Raw genomic sequence first — 17,916 nt, 5'->3', positions numbered from 1 at the left:
TTATGTCGTATCCCAAGAGGACTGCGGAAAGTGGTGTCTCGTTTTCTTTCCCTGAGGTTCTCTGGCATTCTCGTGGGCTTTTTATTGGATGTTTCCACTGGTTTGCGGTGCTGTCTCCCCTTAAAGATACACTCCAGCCCACATTGTGTTGTCATATCGCTGGGGCTGTGACCAAAACTGTGGGCAGTTCTGAGCAGTGTTTTTCATGTGCTCTCGGAGTGCAAAAACTTTGTATGGCTTTTTCTGTGTTCAGCAGTGTTTATTGTGTTTATGGATTGGAGGAGATGAAAAGTAGACCCTGTAATCCACTGAAATCTGTGGTGCAGACAGATTTTGGTTGAAGTTTGGCCCTTAAACAGAGACCAAGTATGCAGGGCAAACACACTGTAACTTTTCAGTTGTTCTTGCTTAAATCTGTGTGTAAAAGTACTTAAATAGTGTTGCACTTTTTCCATTTTGCCCAGCATTTTGCTGTTAATTCCAGGGAAGCAGCAGGCTTTTTGAAACTTACTTTCTGAACCGTGCTCATGGATGGCAGCAGGTTATACATTAACTCCTTTTAGTTGTTCTATATATATTTTTTTTGCAAGTCCTATATTGTTCTGTAACTTGGAACGTGGGGTTGCTAGAAGTAGATAAAACTTTTCTTAACAGAGGCTGGAGTGCAGGGTGGACTTGACACATCTTACATAAAGAGAGGTTTTAGGAAACTACAAACATTTCTAATGTGTAGAGGGTCCAAACAAAGCTTGTGAAATCCAGTTTTGAGAATTTTAGTGTCACCGGAGGTTTAAATCCAGTTTCTGCTTTACAGAACAGATAGGGAAGTTGATAGTAAACTTGATTGTTATGTTATATATAAACTTCCATTACGGTCCTTTTCTCACTCATTCTACGCTTTAACCATTTTGTCATTACTTTCCATATTGATTCTGTTTAATTAGACTCTCTTTTTGTGGAAAATTTGAGCAAAGTTGAATGAAGTTAGATAAGTATCGGTTGGTGGAGCGAGGAATCTTTTGTTTCCTATTAAAACATGCTGATGTTTATTTTCCCATGTAGACAGATAAATTCCTCGATTAGGGCCCTTGCTCTGACACATTCAAAGCCACAAATCCTCCATTTGAATGTCTTCTGCTTGTTGTCTTACTATATTTTCAAATTAAAGTATCCTGAAGAGACTGAAGAACAAATTCTAAAAAATCTCTAAACAATACACTAAACACTCTTTCATATTTTTTTCCTATCTTGCAACAATCTCTTGGTTTAAAAAAGAATGATAAAATGATTTGAACAGAGCTTTTCCTGTAATAGATTCTGCCCAGGTTAATGATAGATTTGAATGTACCCCTCTCCTTAGAGTCCATTCTAACTAAATTTTAAGTGCGGAGAAACGGAATGTCACAACACTTTATTACATAATATCACTATAATAATAAGCTCATATGCACATTCAAGGCTTAAACCCTAATTGAGATGCAGATAATGCAACTGAGGAGGGTAATTTCTAAACTTAACCACAATGTTAAGTATGCTGCACATCAGGGTGATAATGATATTGATAATGATAATGATAATGATTTTTTTTATTATTTTCTTTACTGTTTCTTTCTGAACATGCATCTAGGAAAACAGTAAGAAACCCCCCATGGTATCACAATATGAAATTTAAAAATATCTGTTCAGGAAGAGTAACGGGTTTGGTTTTGGTTTTTTTTTAGGCTGAAGAAGCAGAGCGAGAAGAACGGAAAAAGCTTGAGTCAAAAAGAGAGGAGGAAAGGCGGAAAGAAGAGGAGAGAATACGTCTTGAGGAAGAACGACAGGTGGGATTGGTTGTATTTGTAGATGGAAATTTTGTACCAGGTTCGCCTTTGAGATTGATCTATATAAGTTCTCTGATCAGCAGAACTCCCTTTCCCTTTCATTTCTATTTCTACATTTTTTAATTTTTTTTTTTTTTTGTTGCTCCGTTTTGTTTGAATGACAGTAACGATCAGTTATTTCAACTGTAGATCCCAGCTTTGTTCCTTCCAGTGCTTGGCAGAAGTGGAAACTGCTCCAAACATCAGTGCGCACACATAACAGCGAACACCCACCCACGGTCGAGTCCAGGGCAAAATGAAACCTAATCTCCTGATAGTAAATCTGCTACTGCTGTGAGCCAGGGTGTCAGATTGCTTAATTTTTTATGTTGACAAACGTAGCTGATAAAGTTGGCTATAAATTTGTCTGGGAGGTGTTTAAGTGCACGTACGTGAAGGAAGGAGTTGTCGCAAGAGAAATTTTGGGGGTTGCTTGCTTGGTGGCTGGTAGGAGGAGTTTGGTTATCACAGAATTGTAGAATAATGTAGGTTGAAAGACGACTCTCTGGTCTGTCCTACTCAAACCATGTCCAGGTAGAGCAGCTTGCTCAGGACCGTGACTTTGAGTGTCGCTTAAGGAAGAAGATTTTGCAACTTAACCAGGCCCCTATTCCATCATGCTCATTTGAGCTGCTGCTGACAGCTGTAACCAGCAGGGCAGAAAGTGAGAGACATCAGCAACCAATTTTGCAACTGTTGGGTAAAATTATACTATGTTATTCTAATTATACAAACGTAGATGTGCTTCACAATTTAAGATTTCTAAACTATGCATACAAAGATGTGTGTTAGCAGGAGTGACCGAGAAGAACAGTTTCTGTGCAACTGAAATGCTTTTGTTGAATACAGTGAGGGAGGCAAACTTATTTCGGAGCTGCTTTTGGGTATTTTGGGCATCAGTGCTGCTGGTGAAGAACCGAGAAGAAGCTTCACGCTCTCTGGTGCTCGAGCAAGTTGTGTGGTAACTTTGCAATGTGCTTCTGGAGGCGAGGACTGAGGTGTTCTGCACAATCCTGTGCTGAATAATTGCCATCCCAGGGGAGCAGAGGCCCCAGCTTTCAGACTGGATTTTCTGGGATACTTAAACATGCATGGAAATGTGTGTGTCTGGTTTGTAATGAGCAGATTTATTTTAATTCATTCTAAGCGTGGGTTGTATAAGTGGAGTGTGTTGCCAATAACATTTTGAAAGAGGAAAAGACAATTTTTCCTTTCCTCCTTTCCTTTCCTTTCCCACACAAAGGCGGGATAAAGCAAATTTAATTTTTTCTATACGTTACACACGTAGATTGTATCCATGAGATCTTATTGTAGAATGTACATTTACTTCTGGGGTTATCCGTCCCAAAATCCTTTATATTCTGAACACTCGTTTCCTTTTCATCAATAGAAGGCCCTTGAATTTCAGAAATCAAAATGGATGAGGAGAATGTCAATACTACAACATCAGGATATGTAGCATGGTCCGAGACTTTAACTTGTAAAGCAACTTGAACGAACTTCTAGGGGACCAATTATTCTACAGCTGCCCTTCTGAGAGAAGTGTACAAAGTGAGAAGTACACCTGTTAGTAGGCAAAGAGTAAACTCTGAGGTTGGATAAGCGATCTCGGTTAATCCGAATCCCTCCCGTGCTTAGCCAAGACGTTTCCTACCAGCACAACTATCAGCCCCAGCGTCCTCTGCATCCGCGTCTGCTGTTCTTCCCCTGCCCACGCGCCTCAGTAGCACCAGCTTCTGGTGCCTGTGACCGCTCTGCCTTTCTTCTGAGTATTTCCCATTTCTCCCAGTTTGGAAAGAGGCAAGATGAGCTCTGAACGCCTCTAAATCACACATCTGTTGCCCATCGTGCTCGCCGTGGGGCTTGGCATAATAGGTAACTCAGACAGCAGGTTTCCTTCCAGTGGTGGATTCTTTTCAGTGTTTTTTCTCCACCCAGTTCCTTGATTTTTTTTTTTTTTTCTTTTAAATATGTTTTTTCCTAGATTTCTGGGAATTTCATATCTTTGAAACCTGGTCAAAATGAACCAAATTACTCCAATATCCCATGGGGAATTAGGAGGGCACACTGGCTTGATGACTGTTTTAAGTGTCACTTCCTTTAGAGGAGGCTAATTAAAAAAATTTCAGTTCCGTCCAGCGTGGTAGCTGAATTGCTAAATAAATTGCAGTTGAGCTCAGTCAACCTGCTCAAAAGAGGACAGAGATGTTATCCTGTTAAATGCCTACAGGTCTGACCTGGGGTTTCATTGTGGCTGAATAATCAGGATCAGCCAGGCACGGTTGAAAAGTTGAGGAGAAAATAAGGGGAAAATTCTAACTAGGGGTCTCTTCACGCAGAAAGTGCTTATTCACATGTTTAACTTCTTTTAATCCCAAGTGTTTGGGTTGAATGAGGAAAATCTGATTTGTTTTTAATTTTCAATATTCCTAGTAAAGATTGCACCGAAACACTCCGTTTCATAAAGTTCGGTGATAAAAGAGGAATATAAACGAAGGCTTTGGTGTCTTTATTTTATGTTTTAAATTTTGCGCTCGTCCCAAGGAGTGCTTACTAGAATTTTGAAAATTGCTCAGATGCCTGAATCTAGCTTGCTATTAACTTTCGGCAATAACTTCCTTGGCTACTGAAATTCTGTAATTTTAACCTTTTTTTGGTTCATTTGTTCGTTCTTTCCAGCAGTCTTTATCAGGGCAGCAAACCCAGCTACATCACGAACATTATTTTGCTACTCAGGGGAAAGTATTTTCATTATTTTATTTTTTCCTTGTGTCTAAGACAAGTTGATAACCCAGTAGCCACTGAACATTTTGAGCATGGGTCGAAGTAAATGTCTCTGACAATATTTAATGTCCATCCTCGGCTGTTTTCTGGTAATTTTAAGTCTCTGTCTTCATCCAATTCTTTAAGTGGAAGCAGAACAATTCAACAAATTGTACATGTTAAGGCAGCATTGCCTGAGTTCCTGCTTCAGTCAGCAAAGAAAACACTATTACAGGGAACTTGGTAATAACCAGACTTTGCTGGTTTAGTCTTGACTGGATGATAGGAAGGGAAATAAATAGAATTAATAGAGACTTGATTACTGTGCGTGTAAGTGTACCCTGTCCTCACGATCACAACATCTTATCTTTCAAATCTTGTTACAGACTGATTGTCTGATGTAAAAGATGCTGCCTCTCTCATCTGGGCCCCTGTAAGCAATAAAGGGATCATTAAATATATTGTGTTTTTATAGCTCACATAGGATAAAATGTCATTTATATGTTCCTCTAGAGAAAGGACTCTTTATTTCCACAAGTAACGCTTTGTCACGAGTAAGCCCTTGTGGACTGCACGTGATGATACTGTCCCCCCATATAAGTTAGGAGATCAAAATGCAAAATTACAAATGGTAGCTCAAGTAGTGACTGATAGTCATGAGATAAAAACCAGAGGGTAGCTGGTTGTATGATTTTTGGAAACAATTTGATAACTGACATTTCTGTACTTTATAGTATCCCACAAGGCACAAGAATTTTAGAGTTTATCGCTAAAGTTTGTCTGACAAATGCTATGGTTGTCAGCTTCATTTTTTCCCTTCCTTTTCCAGTACGTCAGAGTATTTCTGCAGGTACAGTGACAGCGGTGTCTTCAAACGAGCACAACCAGTTTGTTGGCTAAATTTCAGTTGAACCTTTTTTTCAGTCTTTCTCCCAAGAAGTGCTACCAAAATTGTGAACGTTGAGATTGGCTTTGCGTAGAGTTTCCTTTTAGAGTTTCAGATACAGCCTTAAGCTAATTTCTCAATCCCAGTCGACAGCAACGGGCGATTCCTGCACCATTAAAACCATCTAAAAGTTTTCTCGGATGAGGGAAGCCAAATAAATTCAGGAGGAGAGAAAAAACATGTTGCAGTGTGCAGATCTTCTAGAAATTCCCCGGTGTTGATCTTTGATAAGGACTGTTAAACCTCTCACATGCTCCCTGATCAAGTAGTTGGAGATATGGAGTCTAGTGGAAATATTGAATTCTTGAGTCAGATGAAAACCCACCTTGTTTTATAGGCAAATGGATATTTCCTTCCAATTATTTTGGGGCGAGTATACACAGCGCTGTTAGTACAAGTGGGAACTGTACCTTCAGGGCAGTTATGGGGGCTAAAATCTTGCATATTCTTGTGAAAAATAACCTTCTGGTTCTATTTAAATAGATTTGTATGCACATACAAATAAAACGTGGTTGCCCCTTTGCTCCAGTGTTGCAAACCAGCTCATATATTTTTAAATTCAAGTTTCCTTTCCAGTGTTCTGCTGACCTGATTGGCTCTGCGTGTGAGGAAGCTCCTTTATAATTGGCATTTGCTTCAGCTCTGCTTTACCCTGGGGATTTCCCTTTCACTCTTGGAGTTTTTTAGTGGTGAGATGGTTTACCAACCGCCACCTTATCAATGAGAGCGAACTTCCTCTGATGTTGCAAAACAGTGTCTTCATACAAAGCCTTGCAGTTTGCTCGCACAAGAGCTTTTTTTTTCTTTTTTTTTTTCCCCATGCACAGGGATTTTTGTAGATTTTCCTTGTTTGCTGTGCTAAGGAAACTGCTTGTGCAGATGCAGGACTCACAGGTATTAATGTCACTTTTCGATACTAAAACGCAGCTTTGAACCGAACGTGTCGCCTGTAAATCCATTGCAGAGTGGGCTGCTCTCGAAATATAGCTTGATACAGTAGAGAAACTACCAGTCTTCCAGAAATAAAAGGTCACAGCAGGAGTGTGGACTGGTGTTTATTCACTTTCACATTAAAACAAGATCTATATTGCTCAACTACAGCTGTGCCCAAATTTTCCAAACCAGGGCAATTTCCTTTAGGCTTTTGGGTTTGCATTTAAGTGTCTAAATAAAAATGGTCTGGATGTTCAGAGCTATAGAAATGGAGGATCTGTTTGTGATCCCAGGGGTCCTGTTGAAGCTTTTGAGAACGAAGACCCTGAAGTTTTGGCGCTTTGATTTAATATTCGATCATGTAAGAATAGGCACCAAGTGTTTGATCATTGAGTTATTGCATTACGTGTAGCATGATGTGAACGTTGAGGTTTGTGTGCCCCTCAGCAGAGCTTTTCATGATCTGTTTGACATTTATATCCGCTAGTTATACATAAACAGTGCATTTCTGGAGGCTGATGGAAGCTGCTACGTATTATAGTTTCAGTTTAAGCATCAGCCTTCAAGTGTACTTTCCTGAGAATTAATTTCTCCTAAGGAAGTACAAGCTGTAAAGCTTGCAGAAAACTCCTTCTACTCTGGTTTTGAGGGGATAAGAACTGGTAAGAAATATGTTTTCTCTCTTTCTAAAGGTTTTTTTTCTTAAATTTTGTGTCTAAACCCTGGGGTAGGGGGGAGGAATCCTACAGATCCATCTGCCAAATGATTTACTTAAAAGTTCCTTTTCGCTGCCTGCAGAACCTGCACTACCAGCATGAAAAATGGATGTTATCCAAGGTTTATTTGGTCCACGAACCTCAAAGCATTTGGCATAGGAACCAGTTTGTTCTTCCTCATTCTGCCTGTTGAGGAAACAGCCACAAACCAGGAACGACTGGTAGGAGGTGGTGGCTGAAGAGAGTCCAGTGTTTGCTCTGCCTTCCTCGCTAGCAATGAGATCTCTTCCACTTAGCAGTCGAATCAGCTGCCTGGAAATGATTAGTTTGTCAGCAAGTTGGTCTTTTATCCGATTTGGAGGAGAGTTGGCCCAGCGCACAACGAGCACTTTCCTCTCGGGGAAAGCTGCTTAGGCAAAGCTCTCAGAAAAGCTACTTACTCTGCAGGCCAATATCACTTAGACTCAGTGTCACCTTAAATGGGTTACTGCAACAAAAGCTAGAAACGGTGGCTCGATATCCTCTTGCTGGACAATACAGTCCTCACCGTTTGCTAAAATAAACCTTCAAAGGCTGTAATCTGTCAACCAGAACGGTGCAGTTCCTCAAGCAGCATCCCAAACTCCAGAAGGAGTTGTGATCCCAAGAGTCAAGCTTTGCTTCCAGCTGGAAGCCTGAAAGAGTTTTCAAGACGCTGTGGGTTTCACTGGGTAAAGATTGAGCTTTTGCGCGGTTGGCACAATGAATGTTGTTAATGTTGTGGAAATAATTGTTGGGATCAAGATAAGAGGCCAAAACAGAAGGTAATGAGCTGAAAGGAGCCTCAGAGCAAATCCAGGTCCTCGGTGGGCAGGTAGGACAGGGGGAGCCTGGAGAGCAGTGGCAGGACTGGGACTGGGTGCAGTGGGAAGGGGGTTCTGACCAGATCGGGAATATTATCACAAGTCCTATGAGGAGCGGTTGAGGGAACTGGGACTGTTTAACCTGGAGAACAGGAGGCTGAGGAGAGACCTTCTCGCTGTCTACAACTAGGTGAAAGGAGGTTGCAGCATGGAAGGTGTTGGTCTCTTTTCCCAAGTAGGAAGTGATAGGATGAGGGGAAATGGCCTCAAGTTTCACCAGGGGAGGTTTAGATTGGATGTTAGGAAAAAGTTCTTAATGGAAAGGGTTGTTGGGCATTGGAACAGGCTGCCCAGGGCAGTGGTGGAGTCACCATCCCTGGAGGGGTTTAAAAGACACATAGATGAGGATCTCAGGGACATGGGTTAGTGCCAGAGTTAGGTTACGGTTGGACTCGATGATCCTGAGGGTCTCTTTGAACCAAAGTGATTCTATAATTAATAGGAAGGGGTAAGTAAGGGTGTTGGAAAGTGTCTCCCAGAGTTCTGGAGCCCCCCCCCCAGCTGCACAGAGCTCTGGAATCTCGTCTGCTACACAAGGTGGCATGAGACTCATCCAGCAGTGATAATGTGGACATTTTGTCAGAAAAAGGAGAGAAGGAAGAAAGGTCTGAGTGAATACTTTTTTTTTTTCCAGTAAAGACATGATCAAAGTAGGAGAGTTTGTTCTTCTCACATGCAGTATAGTAAACTGATTTTAAAAAAAACCCAACCCTTTACACTATAGCAAGCCCTCAGTTTGGGTAACATTTAGATGGGTGAGGAGAGAAGCAAACCTGCTTCAAAAAAGATGAAAAAAAAAAAAAAGGCAAGCAGCTGAAGGTGAGCATCTGCAGTTACCAAATTTCCACGATGCTGGGATTTCCCCACCACCCCACCCGTGAAGGGAGGTGACCCAGCTGGTATCGCTCCTCTGAGCCACATGTTTTACCACTGAACTCCACAGCAGTTAATGAGATCAGAACGGGGGGAGGGCGAAGAAGCCTGACTAACAAAAATGTGAGGTTTTTCAAATTTACATTTGAGCTGAGTGCCCCTGGTATGACTTGCACAAAGCAAGCGCTGGGCTCAGTTTCATTCATCTCTCCTCTTGGCTTTGAACCAGTTTACAGTTTGGCTAAATCCTTCTTTTTTCTACAGATTGAATTGTAGGTGAATTTAGGTAGTAAAGCCTGTGAGACTGTGCAGGAGGGGGCTGGGATTTTTAGTTATGGGATGAAAAAGCTTCTGGAAATACTTAGTGTTATGGAAGAGGCTACAACCACCATAAAACATGAGGCTTTGAGGGCTGATGCACTTTAACTACCAAAGCAATGGCTCAGACCACTTGGAAGTGCTCTGTGATCATAGCGTCAAAGTTTAGGATCTGGAAAATGAACTCATGATTTAAGGACACCACAAAAGAGGGACTGGTAGCAAGTGCTTTGCCAGTCTCATAGCAGAGATGCTTTTCTGCATGTGTTGGAAATAGAAGCACTGATAGTAACGCGCTGCTGGGCTTTAATAAAATTGAAGGTACTGTTCTTTGGGTCAGTAAGGAAGACAGGAACGAGGCTTGTTATTTGTTGTTAGATGTTCCAGAAACAGGAAAATATTTCTTAGTTGTTGTTGCTCTCAGTTATAAATGGGGCACTGTCTTGTGATTATTTTTTTGTCTAGAATCATCTGCAATTTTTAGGTTTCATGGTTATTATTTTTTCTCATTTCAAATCCTTTTGCGTTTCAACCTCTGTAATAGACCAGGCGAAGAACCTTATTTCCAACCTTATTTCCAACATGATTAAATTTAATGCCTTTACAAGAAAGGAACAATTGCTGCCACTTCCAAATGAAATAGGTTTATGTTGTTCTTGGCACCTGTAGCTCTTATAAGGAAAAAAATCTACTGTCGGGCTTTTGCTAATAATCGTTACAGTGATGAATGACCTAGAAAATGGTCTTGTTTTGTCTCAAGAACTTCCTTGGATCTCTAGTGTTTTCAGGAGATAGTGTTTTAAAAAACGGTTTTGACTTGGCACATACAGTAAGATCCTTTCAATCCTGTTTTCCTCATACTTCTGTGTTGGTAGCATTCCTTCTGGTGACTTTCTGGGAGTTCGATTAAATACAATTAGAACCAAACACACTTTCTATTCAGTTTTTATTGAAGAGCAACCCTCCCACAACCATTTCTGGTATCTTGCTGGTTTTGACCATACATGGCATCTTTTTTAATATGGACGTTTTTCAATATACTTAATGACCCGTTGCTGTCTCTTCCTGTTTTAATGGAACAAGTGTTTGCTTTCCAGCCATTTAAGGAAGCAATTACCATATTAGTGTCAAAGATGTAGCATGGCAAGCATTTAGAAATCAATATAATTGTTCTTTAAGAGATCAGTTCCTGTGCTAATAGTAAAGGAATGCCCAGAGATTGTCACTGAAATTTGAAGAACTCATCTTTCTAAGTTTTAATCAAGCCCTTGCAATGTGACAGCAACCAGAGGCCAGTCAAATGGGAATCTCATTGTACCAACCACTGTACAAACACAAATTTATCTGCGGAAGAAACCGTTGTGTAAGGAAACATTTTCTTCTGCGTGAAGTTACACATGTAAAGTGGTTTGGAGAAGAGCTAAACAGATTTTTAAAAGAAAATCCTGGAAAGCTGCAAATCGATGAGCTCCCAGTAAAAACCTGATCTCGTTTGAAACATTTTTTTAAGTAATCAGTCACATTCCAAAACTTTTAATCACAGTTTTGCTTTGTGGATGTGTGACGATTCTACATCACTTTGTATGCATCACCATTTATTAGGAAAAAATTCTTCCTGGAGAGGGTTGTCGGGCATTGGAACAGGCTGCCCAGGGCAGTGGTGGAGTCACCATCCCTGGAGGGGTTTAAAAGGCGTTTAGACGAGGTTCTCAGGGATATGGTTCAGTGCCAGAGTTGGGTTATGGTTGGACTCGATGATCCTGAGGGTCTCTTCCAACCAAAATGATTCTGTGATTTCACTGATGTTGGGCTTGGAGTCTTCTGGGTTGGCATTATTATTTTTTTTAAGACTAACATTCTGGTAGGTAACTAAAAATATTTTTATTGCAGATAACTAAAGCAGAGCCTGGTGGAGGTTTTAGTTAACAATCAAACATGTAAAAAACCGTTTTTTAATACAATCATACCTTGTCTTCTGTGCCTAAAATACTTCATACAGTTCTTTACATTCCATGTAGACATAGTTTGCCTGTATGTCATAAGAGATTTTACTGAACTCTTTTACAGGCCAGCTCCTTCCCACGCACAGATGTACACCAGTTTTACTCCAGTATTCTTCGTGATCACTCCCAGTGCACACCAGTGTGTGGCAGACCAGAACTGGGGCCAGTTACTCAAAATGTGGATGTTGCATCAAAGTGCAGTTCGAGGCAGGGACTTCCTGTCACGGGACCTGCAGGAGAAATATATTCATGCAAATTCAGAGAGCAGGTTGCTATATAAGAGAGGTTTTCTCCCCTGTGTCAGATCTGCTAAGAGCCAGCTTGGTGAATTGCATGCAGGCTCACGCTGCCTTGTGAGGTGATTACTGCCTTGTGAAATTAATGATGTCATCAAGGGAGAACTTAGACTCATCTTTAGAAACGTTTTTATCTGCTGTCTGTCCTACTAAAACCTGACAGCAGATAAGATGCTACTTTACTGAAAACTAAACCTGATTTTGGAGAGGAGCAAACTGACCGCTTGTCATCTTTTTCTGTCCAGGAAGAGGAAAAAAGGAAGGCAAAGGAAGAAGAGGAGAAGAGAGAGTATGAAGAGTACCTGAAGCTGAAGGAGAGTTTTGTAGTTGAAGAGGAAGGAGTTGAAGAATCAATGACAGAGGAAGAGGTATGTGTGCTGGGCTGGTACTGCAGCTTCCTTTCCCTTTGTTAGATTCGAGTTGCCCTTTTTACATTCTGTCCCATGTAAAATAAACTTGAAAGTAGGAGTCAGCCAAATGTTTTTGCTTGCGAAGCCTAAATTGTGTCCGTGGCACAGGTTAACCTGGAGTATTTCCTACAGTTCATCATCCCAGACTCCTACAAGAGTGCAAAGGCATCTCCATATTGCTGGAAATTAGTTATCCCTTCATCTAAGGACTGAAATAAGACTCATTCTGGAATTCAGATAATCTTTTACTGTTATCAGCCCTGCACTACCCATGTACAATGGGCCAGAGGAAAGCAAGGCTGAATTTGGAGTTTGCTAGTGCAAAAATTGCTTGGTTTTGGTTTTCTTTTCTAGACAAACAGAGCTGCTGTGAAATCAAATGAAAAACCAAGCTCTTGTCTTAAAAGGCTTTTGTTAAGAGAACTTACAGGACACAACAACAGGTTCTTGTGGTCTGTAGGCTGGAAAACTGTGCATTCAGTGTTGCAAATTATTTCTATGGTCGATAGTATTTAAAACTCTGCATAACCTTCTAGCGCGCCGCTCCTGTGGCTGCCTGCAGACACGCTGCTGGGGATGCTGCTTGAAGTGTCCTACTTGACATAATATCACCGCAAATGTGAGAAAGTTCCACCGTTGTGGGAGGCAGCATTCTTATTCGGGCTGCTGAAAACCTATGAGACTCATTTTAATTGCTGTCAAATGCAGAAATTACTCTTGGGTCGTAGCTGCCAAATTTGAGCTGTGTCCAGTGCATTTCACAATAAGTATTTTTTCAGGGCCATGTCTGCATTTACTCCTCAGCTAAAATGACCCTGTTGAATAGAATGGATTTGTCCTTAGCGTGACTGAGAGTGGTTTTGGGCTGAGGAGCTTGTAATGAGTCAACACCGCTTGACATTAATCACAAGTTCTCACTATGGACCCTTCCCACTGAGAGAAATCCCTCCATTGTGCCAGGATTAACACCAAGACAAGTTCTATCTGGTGATGGGGAATTTCCTAAGATGCAGAGAACAGCGAAATGCATACTTACTATTGCAAGTTCCTTCTAAATGTGTGCCTGGCCTGTTAGAAGATCAGATCATACCTAAATATTAAATTGTTCTGCTTTAGAATCCCTTTAAAGTTAGAATGTGTTTATTGTCCGTGCTCCTGCAGCTGTCTGTCAAGGAAAAAATAATCTTTCTATATGTAGGAACAGAAAAGGGTGTTCCTCACGCAAAAAAAAAGCCTGGCAGGCAGTTGACAATGCCTGGATCTCAACAAAACGTATCTGTGGTAGGAGTAGAGAGATAATACTTTAATAACAGACTATTCGAAAGTCATCTTCAGAAGCAATCCCAGGTACATTGTTATTTGGAGACAGAAGCATTTTGGTATCCTGGTGCCTTGTGTCGTTGAGGCTGGCGTGCCCAGACTCCTGCTGAAAATTAAGATCCTGAGTCCAGAATTAAGCATTTAATTAAGGCTGATTAATTGCCAGGGTTGCAGAGGAACTTGATCTCCTGTTAACTTTAATGTACATAGTTTGTATTTCCTTTGAAAATCGAGCTGCTGATATTAAAATGCCGGATTTCGGGCGCACAGCTTTGAAAACGGCCTGAGCTCCCACACGTGTCGCGCAGCTGTGTGCTGCCCTTGGCCATCTGCAGGAGCTGTCTCCTGAATCGTACTTCACCTCTGGACAAAATGCCCCCCGTGTGCACATGTAACTTAATACACAACGCACAAACTCGCCCAGGTGTGGTTATTTCAGGGTATGTTTGATGTGAAGAATAAAACATTCAAAGACGTCCTTTCAGAAAACACCTGAACACAAATTGTGCTTGAGCTATATTCTGTCTTAAAAAATATCTATCATAAATTCCTCTTAAGATTAAAGCTAGTTTTATTTTTTTCCACTTCAAAATCTCCCTCCGTGTGTGTGTGTTTAAAACTTCAGAAGTATGCAAGCTAAACACTCTTATAATACTTGTACTCAGCAAGATTGTGATGCATTTAATGTTTATGAGTTTAAAATAACAATTGTTTTACTTGTTGTATCCAGTCTCGCAGCTTTCTGCTGGAATTTCTGGAATACGTCAAGGTAAGCGACCGCGGGTCTCTCTCCTCCTCCCATACTTGTCAGATTGTGTAAAATATCTTTGTCAAAAAGCTGAGTTGCAGAAAGAAGGGAAATCTTCACTCCCTCTTTGATTTAGTTAAATATTCAACAAGTAACAAAAGTGATACCATAGAAAAAGTCTGCATTATTTACTTAACCATGCGTGAGCATGTCGTTGTTAAAATGGTTTGTAATTATGGCTGTGTCTTGGCTTTTTGGGGCAGGATTGTAGCTCTTCCCCTCTTTCCTAAGGGTAGATGCTACAAACTCTGCACCTGGGGCATCACCCTCTGTTTATGAACAGCGACGTTTGCTGGTGATGGGGATTTGGGACTTTCAGGCTTTTTTGTTTGTGAACATCGGTTACTGACTTAGAAAAACAATCTCTACATCTCAGTTCAGCAGGTATTTTCCTGCAGACTTTTCCTACAGTTTCTTTTCCTATTTTCATCCATGCAATTCACAATGTTGTAACGTTTGGGAGGGATGTTTAAGAAGATCACTTGTTTTTAACGGGGTGTGTTAGTCGCCCTTTCATGCTATTGTGTGGTTGGTTATTTAAAACCTGTGGTGTGTTTGTGAGGATTTCCACTTTTGATCTGTAAGGACAAATGTTTCTTTCTCCACTAACAGTATATCAAAAGTCAAATGCATTTTTCTACTCTGACAACATTATGAAAATCTTTTGTCCTAATTAATCCCCTTTCCTCCTTTACTGGAAATGGGATTTTTATCTGACAATGTATAGCATGGGAGTGAAAGGCTTCATTAGTAAGCAAAATTCATTTTGCAACCGTGTGGCAATTTCAATATTGTGTTTTCCGCAGAAGCCAGAGAGATTTCTTTGGAAGGGAGGGGAACTTTGAAGTGTTCACATCAGTTAAGACCAGCAGTAGGTAGAACAATAGGATATTTCAATGTCCCTTGGGATCCTCCGCTAAAATGGGGAGGGTTTCCAAGGGATAATGCAATAGGGGCTGGTTCTGCACGTTACCCCGGTGGCTGTGAGGGACCCAACAGATTAGTCACAAACTCTCTGTTCAGTGTTTAAGCACATATGTATAGTTTTATATTAGTCACTTCAACTTGATGTCAGAGAAATTAAGCACGGGCTGAAAACCTAATTCAGAAGCTCTTCGACACCTGATTTCCTATGTAAAGATGAGTTGCAGAACTGGGGCATTGCTTTCTTTTACAAGTTTTTGTGTTTTTATTTTAATCTCGAAAGTATGCTTAATGTACAGATTACATATAGCCCTCATCTTCTGTTCTATTCACGGAAATCCGTTGACTTATATCAAGAAGCAGTGCTAAGCTTCTAGTAGCTGTCTGATAAAACTTATATATTAAAGGAGCAAATGGCATTTAAAAAAAATAAAATTGAATTTAGCTCTTCTGGTGAATAACTGATTTTACTGGTATAACTGGCTGGGGGTAGCTCATTCCTGAGGGTGTTTGAAATAAAATGCAGCCTCTTTTCTCCAGCTCTGCCTCGTGGGATTGTTTGAAATGGGATTTTCCTCCAAAGCATCAAAACGATTGGTGCTCCCCCCGGTTCTGTTTTTCTGGAAGATGAGCATCTCCCATCCTTTGGGCCTTTCCCAGTAGCCCCTCAACCTCAATCTGGCTGCTGCAATGTCACCACCTCACACCTCCAGCTGTGACATTTTCTCCGCTGCAGAGACCAGTCCTCAAGCTACAGACTTGTCTGCTGCAGAATAACCAGTTTTTAATGGGAGCCTTACGGTTTCACTCAGCAGGGCTGTAGCTCCACACCTCACAAACCAGCTCTGTGGGCTCGATGAGCACTTAAAAAAAAATGAATAATGGAGTGGGCAGAGGTTGAAGAGTCACTGAGCTGTTCCCTCGCTGTGGGGCACAAGCTCCATTGGCCCAGGGAAATATGAGCCTGGAATTTTTCCATCAAACTGCTTTCACCCGGCCTGACAGTTTATAGTTGGGTGCTTCTGAATTACAGCCCGTGAATTGAAACAGCAAACTCTGTTTTCATTAAGGTTGGAAGGGATAGCGAAGGATTCAGAGGTTTAGCCCTTCCTGGTTTATTTTCTTTAAGAAAAATGACGCGAGAGAAGGAAAAAAAAAAAAAAATCTGACTTGTCTTAATCCTGGGAGCTCTTGCTTTGTTTCATCCCATTTCAGCAGCAGAATCATACCTAAAATTAAATGAATTCAGTAAAGCATAGACATGTATATGTGGCTCGATGAAAGTTAAGCCTGTGTCTAAAACCTGAAGCATGTGGGAAGTGTTTTGCTGGCTCGGGACCTCGCGATGTCATTTGTTTCAGCGTATGGGGAGCGCAGCCTAATTCCACCCCACCCTCTGGGCTCTTCACAGCAGGATCTATCTTGGGAAACTTCCAGTAAACTTGGTCATGGAGGGTGAATATCTTGAAGTGAAGGTTTAAATCCTGTTTTTCTTGTTTATGTGGCTTTGCAACCCGCCCCCCCCCCCCCCCCCATTCTTTTAAAAGAAGATGTGACGAATCTTGGCAGTTCCCAGCTCTGAGAACTGAATTCCATGGACTGGTTCCAATTCCGTGCATTCAGTCCATGGTATTCAGTTCTCTAGCTTGGCTGCATCGAACTTCTCAACTGCCGAGTCCGTGTGTGGCTTTTTTTTTTTTTTTTGGTCTGATTTTATTAATGAAAAAGATTCATCTATTTCAGCCTCGCTTTGTTTCTTCAGTGTCCTTCCAGTGTACAGCAACAAATGCATTTATTTATTGTTCGAAGTATTGCATCTGTAATGTGAATGCGGCCGTACACATATGGCTCGTAGGAATGTAGCCCAGAATATTAACTGAACATTTTCAAAAGCTTATAAAAAATTCCCAATTCCTTATAAACAGTGCATCATTTACTGCATCTAAACAAAAGAGTTTCTAAAACTTTTGCAGAGAAGAAAACAGGAACCAAGCAGCTCCAGCCGAGCACACCAGGTGTTTTCTCTGTAATTCTCTGGAGCTCCAGAGAAACATAAAACCAGATGTTAGCGCTGGTGACTCTGTCCTGACTGAGAAAGGCCGCAGAAAGAATCTCTTTCAAAAGCAAAATGAAAATTTGTAGTTCCTGCTCCTGCCTTTGTTCTCAGATATCCCTGCGCTGCCTGATAGCGGAGCAGTTCCAGCACTGACAACTTTAATAAGGTGTTTGCTTGCTTAGGAAGATTATTATGGCATTAATACACATGACATTAGTGAAACAGACTGAAGCTCTTAAAGCTGCCAGTCTTGTCTGGATTTTTATGGATGCACTGATATACCCCAGTGATAGTTTTAAAACGCACTTTGCAACATCTCTCAAACAAAAAAGGATCTTGCTATAGCGTACTGGAAATTAGAGGTAGCAGCTGAGGAACTGGGGTGACAGGGGGATCTGGGCCTGTTTGTCGTGCTTGTGCTCATCCTGTCCCGTAATGTGAGGCAAAGTGCAGGATAAACTCTAACAAATTCATTTGAGTCTTCACCCAGGTGGCTCAGACCATCAAGTCTTTCCACAGAGCACGCTGGCTTAAGTAACTTAAGTTAGAGTTTTTCATCAAAGAAAAGCACTAACTAGGAAAATTAGTTAGAATGACAGGTTCCACTTTGTGTAGAAATGTGAAATGTGGAAATGAAATGTGCTAGCCCTCTAATTCATCAGCTGCATGTAACTCTCCTTTTATTTCCATAGAAAACAAAGGTAATCCAGCTGGAGGACTTGGCTTCGCATTTGGGTTTAAGAACACAGGTAAGTGCTCCCTTTTGGGGTACAAGTACAAGCCATG

The 17,916-nt window shown here is 41.1% G+C and overlaps 1 protein-coding gene across 1 annotated transcript in view; it reads left to right on the top strand.

The window, feature by feature from the left end:
- The window catches only part of DDRGK1 (DDRGK domain containing 1), a 38,958-nt gene that overhangs the window by 16,434 nt on the left and 4,608 nt on the right, over window positions 1-17,916 (top strand). Inside the window, exons 4-7 of the mRNA XM_065634666.1 lie at window positions 1,722-1,823; window positions 11,858-11,980; window positions 14,073-14,111; window positions 17,823-17,879. Coding sequence (XP_065490738.1) covers window positions 1,722-1,823; window positions 11,858-11,980; window positions 14,073-14,111; window positions 17,823-17,879 — 321 coding nt within the window. The remainder of the gene's footprint in view (window positions 1-1,721; window positions 1,824-11,857; window positions 11,981-14,072; window positions 14,112-17,822; window positions 17,880-17,916) is intronic.

The sequence above is a fragment of the Caloenas nicobarica genome, chromosome 4 (genome assembly GCF_036013445.1).
Source record: "Caloenas nicobarica isolate bCalNic1 chromosome 4, bCalNic1.hap1, whole genome shotgun sequence".
NCBI lineage: Eukaryota > Metazoa > Chordata > Aves > Columbiformes > Columbidae > Caloenas > Caloenas nicobarica.
Note: the sequence above shows the minus strand (reverse complement) of the source record. Positions and strands in the feature narration are given on the sequence as shown.